The sequence below is a fragment of the Pimephales promelas genome, chromosome 13 (assembly GCF_988280905.1).
Source record: "Pimephales promelas chromosome 13, fPimPro1.hap1.1, whole genome shotgun sequence".
In the NCBI taxonomy this organism is placed as follows: domain Eukaryota; kingdom Metazoa; phylum Chordata; class Actinopteri; order Cypriniformes; family Leuciscidae; genus Pimephales; species Pimephales promelas.
In genome coordinates, this window is record NC_142781.1 from 11,618,653 (window position 1) to 11,626,960 (window position 8,308).

At 37.4% G+C, this 8,308-nt stretch overlaps 1 protein-coding gene across 2 annotated transcripts; it reads left to right on the forward strand.

The window, feature by feature from the left end:
- The first annotated feature begins 223 nt into the window (after positions 1–223).
- dtl (denticleless E3 ubiquitin protein ligase adapter) lies at positions 224–8,053 on the forward strand. 2 transcript variants are annotated; one of them, XM_039691870.2, is made up of 15 exons: positions 224–410; positions 495–620; positions 713–805; positions 888–949; positions 1,024–1,144; positions 1,652–1,717; positions 1,807–1,907; positions 3,291–3,364; positions 3,555–3,658; positions 3,729–3,833; positions 3,914–4,026; positions 4,118–4,207; positions 4,303–4,441; positions 6,469–7,070; positions 7,551–8,053. In XM_039691870.2, the coding sequence occupies exons 1-15, from the start codon at positions 356–358 to the stop codon at positions 7,665–7,667; spliced, it is 1,968 nt and encodes a 655-aa protein (XP_039547804.2). In that variant the 5' UTR covers positions 224–355; the 3' UTR covers positions 7,668–8,053. The 2 variants fall into 2 exon arrangements, with proteins under 2 accessions (XP_039547804.2, XP_039547803.2); XM_039691869.2 differs by having other exon boundaries at positions 270–410; positions 492–620.
- Positions 8,054–8,308: the final 255 nt, after the last annotated feature.

Genomic DNA, 8,308 nt, shown 5'->3' on the forward strand with positions numbered 1-8,308 from the left:
AACAGTTGTCAAATTTAAAAGAAACAATGTTTTTTTTTTTTTTAACCAAAACAATTAGATGCTTCGGGATTTATTTAGTTATCTGGATACTGGATAAAGGCACCCCCCTTTTTGATATGAGGCATCCCCAAAAATAAAGCTGCAAATGTTACATTGGCACATCCTGGGCCACAGAGTGCCTCTGGTGGCTAGTTACCAAATTCCACTCTGTGCGCCTCAACAACTTCCGATAGTCTGACGTATCGACCAATCAGAACAGCGAACGTCAATCTCGCGCGGAATTCGTCTTTTCCGCTTTTTCATTGTTCGCGGGAAACTGAACACTTCTGAATGAAACGTCTATCCAGCAGGAGCAATGACTCTTTTTCACCATGTTGTTGATCGAGGAGTTATAAAAAGACGGTTCAATGGTGAGTGCTATAAGGATATGTCAGTGGATATCTGTGTTATTACGCTGTTTACTCACTCAAACATGCTTTATTATTAATAAGCAGGCGAGCGTCGAGGCTATCCGCTGTCCTCTCTGCTGGACGGGTATCAGTGCGCGCGACAGGACGAACATATTTCATATGGAGCCTCGGCTGCTGCTGTCCCGCCGTTTGGGTGCACGTTTTCCTCTGGTACACCCTCTATTAAACATTCACAATGAGTTCATATGTAGTCAGAGAAACATACGAGTATATAACGAGTAAACTTGCTTTGCAATGTTCAGCTCCTGGTCAACAGAACAGCCTTGCTGTTGCAAATGAAGAAGGGTTTGTGACCATCTTCAATACCAGAGAAAAACAGAGCTCGGTCCTGAAAGGTTGGTACCTAGAATCGAAACTGACTACTTATGTAAAGCATAGCATTTATACATATTCCTGACACATAATTGTTTTTTGCAGAGTGGCAGGCACATGATAATGCTGTTTTTGATATTGCCTGGGTTCCTGGTACAAACAGCTTGGTGAGTTTTGCATGATTCCTCTGTTTAATAAATAAATATTAAGTATGGCTTTATATGTGAATATTATTTTACAGGTAACCGCCTCTGGTGACCAAACCGCCCGTCTGTGGGATGTTATCACTGCTGACCTGCTGGGAACTTTTAAAGGACATCAATGCAGTCTTAAATCGGTTGCTTTTTCCAAGCAAGAGAGAGGTAACTAACTCTACCCATCACATACGACTGAATATTACTGTTCTGTTTGTGCAATGCGAATTATATGTGCATGACATTGACATATGCCTTATTATTTTTGCCATGTGCAGTATAAAGAGACTGTATCCCATAAGGCAGTGTACCCATTTTAACTCTCATTTTAGTGACACTAACCAGATATAATACACTTTTTATAACATCTTTCTTGACACTCCCAAAAATTAAGGCATACTTTTGTAAAACCACCTTGGCTGCTAACTGAAAGAAGTTGAAGTGCTGAAATAACAATAAAGTGAACTATAAATATAAAAACAACCATTTCTATGAAACACAAAATGACAAACACAAAACTTAATCTAAAATTAAAAGAAAAAGTCAAAAACATTATGATAGAGCATAAACTATGCTAAAAATAACTGATTAATAGGCATGAATGAATGTGCACTGCATACTTGCTATTTTCTTTTCTAGATTTTTTTTTTTAAGCGGCTTGTTCTCTCATTACAGCTGTGTTTAGCACTGGAGGCAGAGATGGGAATATCATGATTTGGGATACAAGATGCAGTAAAAAAGGTTCTTTATTATTCCGAACACCAATGCTTAATAATGGGGCTGTTGAAATGTTTTCTAAAGCTCACTGAAAATGTTTTCATCCTTCACAGATGGTTTCTACAGGCAAGTAAAACAGATCAGTGGTGCCCATATGAAACCTGAAAGATATACACCTCAAAACAAGAAGAGGCGTGGGATGGCGCCCCCTGTGGTGAGTTAAACAACCTGACATTAATTTAAGAGTGCAGGCTTATTCACTTTAAAAAACAAAAAACTTTTGCTGATAATTTACTCACCCCCATGTCATCCAAGATGTCTTTCTTTCTTCAGTCGAAAAGAAATTAATGTTTTTGATGAAAACATTGTAGGATTTTTCTCATATAATGGACTTCAATGGACCCCAACTGTTTCAAGGTCCAAATGAGTTTCAGTGCAGCTTTAAACACCAGACAATGACGGTGTTATCTAGCGAATCGATCGGTCATTTCAAAAATAAATAAAAACGTTTAAGTTTTAAAATGAACAAATCTTTTTTTCGAGTCAATTCGTTCGTTTTGTACGTTAAATGAACCAAATGACTTGAAAAAATATTCGTTCATTTTGATGAAAGGGATCCAACAGGAGAGTCACTGACGCACATCACAGAACAGAGCAAGGCGAGCATTTGAGCTTATAAAACTTTTGTTATATATTTTTGAAATGACCGATCGTTTCGCTTGATAAGACCCTTATTCTTCATCTGGTGTCGTTTAAAGCCCTTTAAAGCTGCACTGAAACTCATTTGGACCTTGAACCGTTTGGTTCCCATTGAAGTCCATTATATGGAGAAAAATCCTGGAATGTTTTCATCAAAAACCTTCATTTCTTTTCGACTGAAGAATCTTGGATGACACGGGGGGAGTAAACTATCAGCAAAAGTTTTTTGTTTTTTTTAAAGTGAACTACTCCTTTAAAATGCATTTTGTAAATACAATGAATATTTGTCTTTTAGGCCATATTTATATCATATGTGTCACGATTCCTCGATTAAATCTGAGTACTCATTTTTAAAAAAATCCTCAATTGCAAGTTAGTCATGACGAGAGACCAGCAAAAGAGGCCATTCCACGGTTGAGGATCCATGAACCGCAGTATTAGACCATTTTCTAAGGCTGCACGATATATTAAAACCATTTTAAAAACTACATTATAGATATTCCATTGAGTGCTTTAATTATTTACAAGTGTCTCAGAGCGGTTCTGTTCACAGATGCTATTGTTTGCTTAGGTTCGTTTTAATTACTACAAAAAATATCTGATTAATATAAAGGTAAAAATCCATTTAAACTTAATGGACATTTACATTTCTGTCACTGCTACAAACTAACCACCGCACAAAATATAAGTCTGCTGTCCAGTCCAAAACCTGCCAAGGTACCAACACAATAACACACTCAGCTAAGTATCATCTGATCATGGTCATCAACAAAATCCTAGAAAATATCGAGAGATTTTTTTTTTTTTGTCAATGTCGCACACCCCAAACTTTTTATTAAAGATAATACAGTGGAAGTTCCATTTTTGGTAATTCAGAGCTGTGTGTGTGTGTGTGTAGGACTCCCAGCAGGGTGTGACAGTGGTTCTGTTCTGCGATGAGAACAAGCTCATCTCCTCGGGAGCAGTCGACGGGTGAGCATATAATGCAGTCCTCAGTCCTGTACAGATTTCTTCTTATTGCTCGTTTTATACATGATTCTGAACATTATTGCTGTGGATATCACACAATAATAGTCACGCTTTTCAATTTCATCTCCAACTGTAATTTGAATGCTGACATGCCGAGATGAAATTTCCCAATAACATTCTGATCTCGTCATAGGATCATTAAAATGTGGGATTTGCGGAAGAACTACACTGCGTACTACCACAACCCCCTCCCTCTACAGACCTATCCCTACCCAGGCTCCTGCACACGCAAACTAGGTACACAGCTCACGTCCATTAGACCAATAGTAATGAGAAGTTGGGTTTTCACTGATGTTTTCCTCCGCAGGATATTCTGGTCTGTCACTGGACTCTACTGGCTCCAGACTGTTCTCCAACTGCACAGATGACAATATCTACATGTTCAATATCAGTGGATTGAAAACCACTCCAGGTAATGGCAATTTAATATTTAATTCTTGTTGTGTCTCTCTGTTTCTGAGACTGAGCTTTTACATTTGTTCTTTTTCACAGTTGCTGTGTTCAGTGGCCACAGTAACTCCTCATTTTATGTGAAGTCCAGTGTCAGCCCAGATGACCAGTTCCTGGCCAGTGGTTCGAGCGACCATCAAGCTTACATATGGAAGGTAATAAGTTAAGAAAATAAGAACATTAAAGTCTGCCTGAGAACATCTGTGGTCACTATCTGCACACCTTTTTGATTTGCTTTTGTTTCAGATTTCAGACCCAAAACAAGCTCCCATGATGCTTCAGGGCCATAGTCAGGAAGTCACATCAGTGGCCTGGTGCCCCACCGATTTCACCAAGGTTAGCACTTTTAAGTGCACGTGAAATACAAGTTTCTGATTGATTGAAACTGAAGTTTTATATCGTTTTTGTAATATCAATCGCTTTCTCTGCAGATCGCTTCCTGTTCTGATGACAACACCGTTAGGATTTGGCGCCTGAAACGCAGACCAGATAGCGAAAACTCATCGACCCGAGACGCAAACATCGTAGGCTGGACACTTCGTAAAGTCCAGTCACCAACCAGAACACCTGGTAGGGTTTTCAGTGAAGTTATTTTTTTTTTATGTTTAACAAGCAATCAAACGTTTGGAATATATATTTTTTTAATGGTTTTGAAAGAAGCCCTTCATGCTGAAGTCAGCATTTATTTAGTGTAATTTATTTGATTAGGATAAACCCCTTGAGATGCAACATCTCGTTTTCGAGGGGGTCCTAAAGTAAATCACAGCCATTACAAAAGAACAAGAAACAAAATAAACAAACAAAAACAACAACAATTACACTTATTTGACAAACAAGTACATACAGAACCACAAAAAAAAAAAAAAAAAAAAAAAAACAACGAGATATGAAAAACTTTACAACCACAAGATCAAATTGGCAGAAATACATTGTATATACAGTAGTATGTAAGCATTCTGTGTCAGCATCATACAAAACAAGAGCAGTTAGTCATAAAATAAGAAGACAAATTATTCTTAAAAATCCCAAATGAAGTGATGGATCTAATATTGGAAGGTAAGTTATTCCAGTCTAAGGTGGCTTTAAACATAAAAGCTCTTTTACCAACTGTCTTCTTGGCTCGAGGGACAAAAAAATAAAGCTGAACGGAGTGCCTCAAATTATAATTTGAAGTATTAAGAACAAAATACCGTTTTAAATAAGAAGGGTAATTGAAGTGGATAATTTTAAATATTAGTTGAAGCCAATGGATTTGTCTTCTTGTATTTAAAGAAGGCCAATTAAGGGCAGAATACATTGTGCAATGATGCGTAAGAAATGGGCATCCAAGGACAAATCTGCACAGTCTATTATAGGCTGTTTTGAGACGGGAAAGGTCTGATTTTACAGAGTTATGATAAACAACATCACAATAATCAAAAATTGGAAGTATAAGTTGAGAAGCGAGTTTCTTGCGCACACTATAAGTAAAGCAATTACGAGATTTGATTAAATATAATATTAAATGCACACCGTGTAACTTTTGACCAAAAGAGTTGACGCATATAAGTTATTTTAAATGATTCCTCAGGCCAATACAGAGCTCTTGACACTATCAATGCTCCTCTTGAAATAGCGCATATGCAAGTTTGGAGAAGACGGACCGTCATGTGTCCTGTTGAATGCCTGGAGACCGTATCGCTTTACGAGCGTCACGTGACCACAAGCTCGCAAGAGTCAAGGAAAAGAAAACGAGAAACTTACCGCGTGAAAAAACCGGACAATAGTCTCACTCGTTCAGGCTTTCACTTAAAATAGGATAAGAATGAGCATCGAATAGAATTAACCCTGTGCGTGTAGCTCTTAAAGGGGCCACACCTTATTTTACGACAGCTTAAGTACTCTATTCTTACATAGTGTACCTTTAAATACAGCAAAATGTTAATATTTGGAAATTTTATTGCAATTTAAGAGAACACAGAATTTAAAATGGGATTTATTCCTGTCATGGCTAAGCTAAATTTTCAGTTTCTCAGAAAACATTTTAAAATGCTAATTTCATGATCCGTTATTATTGGTACTCTATTAGTAATGGTCAGTTAATATTGTTAATAGGATCAAAGTTGCAGTTTGATGCTTAATATTTTTGTGGAAACTGATTCTTTGAATGGAAGATCTTTAGTCACACTAGTAATAGTAGTCTTGAGAATCTCGTTTCTGTCACCTTTTGTTCAGATTAATGTGAATAAAAGTACTTTCTTTAATGAAAAACTCACACCAAAGTTTCTAATTGTACTTTATCATAGTTTACACAAGTATTAAGCAGCACAACTGTTTTCAACATTGATAATAAGAAATGATTTTGAGCATCAAATCATATTAGATTGATTTCTGAAGTATCATGTGATGCCATAAATAACATTTTTAAAATCTATTCTAGAAGCAATTGTCAAATCAATTGTAATTTTTCACAATGTTATATACTGTATCTTTTGATCAAATAAATGTGAAATTCTTAATTATACCAAACTTTTGAGCGGTAGCACATAGCTATAAATTCATAATTGAAATGTTTGGTTTCTTGATGGGTACTTATGATTTCTGATTCGTCTCCTCAGGCCGTTACAACCCCGTTGAGCTCACTCCAGCCAAAAGTCCTGGTTCAGAGAGGGTGGTTTCTCTGGCTTCACCCCAGCCTGCTTCTTGTGCCCCTACGGGTGCCGATTTACCCCTCCCATCAAACACCTCTGCACCTTCAGCCAAGCTCAGCAGCCCCAAAATCCCCTCGTCTATCCAGCAGTGGTTCAGCCGCAGCAGCTCCCCGCGTCACCAGGGCACGTCTCCTCTCCGTAAGGTGCTCACGCCAGTCCTCCAGGGCCCTTCATCAGAGCGCCGTGCAAAGCGACGGCTGGAGACGGGTGATTGCGCTAGCTCTGGTTTGGGAGGGGAGGGTGAAGGGGTGTCTGAATTGTATCCCGACGTTAAGCGGAGCAGGAGTTCGGTGAGCGCAGAGAACTGTGAGGAGAAAGGTGAACTATTCAGTTTGAAAACAGATGAGAGGCTCTGCTCGACTGGTCAAGCCGGCGCTGGCAAGGAGAACAGCTCTCCGAGAAGGAATGATTGGCTGTCGGTTATCAGTCAGAGATTTAAAGGATCGACTCAACCCAAAAGCCCAAACGGCAGCAGCAAACGGCAAGATGCAAGAACACACAGCGCTCCAGTGAGTAGATGCATGGAAATACATCACTGCAGTCACACTTGATATAATCTAGATATCCATATAGATAAATCAATAGCATTCTGAGCCATGAACCAAAACAAACCAACTCCAAGATTATATCAATTGCAACATTGATTTGAAAATTGGAAAACAGGAGAAAAACTGTCTTTTTGTGGCATTTAACTACATAACCAATGAAGCATTGCACATGACATGATCAAACAAGGATATATAAAGCCTAGTGATTTATATACCATATTGTTTTTTTTAGATATTAGGATGCAATAAATTATCAAGTTTGACTTTGAACTATTTCAAACAAATGTTGTACTTTTGATCTGTCTTTTTATCAGATAATCACCAAGATTCAAATGTGAACACCCTAAATGGGACTTTTACTTCCTGATCCTTATATGTTCTCTAACATAACTCCTCTAACTGGCCAAATTATCAATTTTAATTCATATCTTTTCTTTTTAGGCAGCGATATCACCACGTCCCATGACGGTCATCTCTCCAACACCAAACAAGAAAGCATCACCCTCCAGACCCATGAAAAAAATCTCAAGCTACTTCATGAAAAGAACCCAAGACTGATTACTGTGTAGGGAGAGGATCTCTACATCTATGGTTTAAGGCCAGGTTTTCATTAGAAAAAAGGATCAAACCAAGAAGAAATATGCAGATACTACTTGTATTTATGTATGTAATGTGTATATTTTTTTTTTTAAATCTTGTTGAATGTTTTTAAATGTATACGTTTCATTTCCTAGAGAAGGGTCAAATTGATAATCATTTGTCAACATTACAGAACTAGGTGTCATTTGACACCATAATTAAACTACAAGTTCTCTGAATCTCCCATGTCAATCTTTGATGCATTGAAATAGTTTTTTGTAGACACTATTTGATTTACCATGCGTTTTAAAGCATTTGCATTTATATAAAATTCTTTGTATGTCTAATAAGCATTGTTTTTTTAGCTTTCTAAATGTATAATGCTTCTTATTTGAGCATGTCTGTCCTTAAACGTGGGGTCACATTTTCAGAGTTTCATATTGATTGTTAAGCAGCACTTTACATAACTAACCCATTTCCAATTTGCTCAGTGCCTTTTAGTTATTGAACATCAATATTGCAGTGAGTTTAAAAATGATTTGAACACTTTTTTTACACTGTACTATATCCTATAGTCCGTTTTTATTTTAAGTTTACATGATTTAAAGGTTCGTCCGGAA

Excerpts from the sequence above, each read along its gene's own strand:
- dtl (XM_039691869.2), top strand. The coding sequence starts at position 356 with ATGACTCTTTTTCACCATGTTGTTGATCGAGGAGTTATAAAAAGACGG. Across the intron at positions 1,145-1,651 it reads TTTTTCCAAGCAAGAGAGAG|CTGTGTTTAGCACTGGAGGC; the intron begins GTAACTAACTCT and ends CTCTCATTACAG. Across the intron at positions 4,208-4,302 it reads GCCCCACCGATTTCACCAAG|ATCGCTTCCTGTTCTGATGA; the intron begins GTTAGCACTTTT and ends CTTTCTCTGCAG.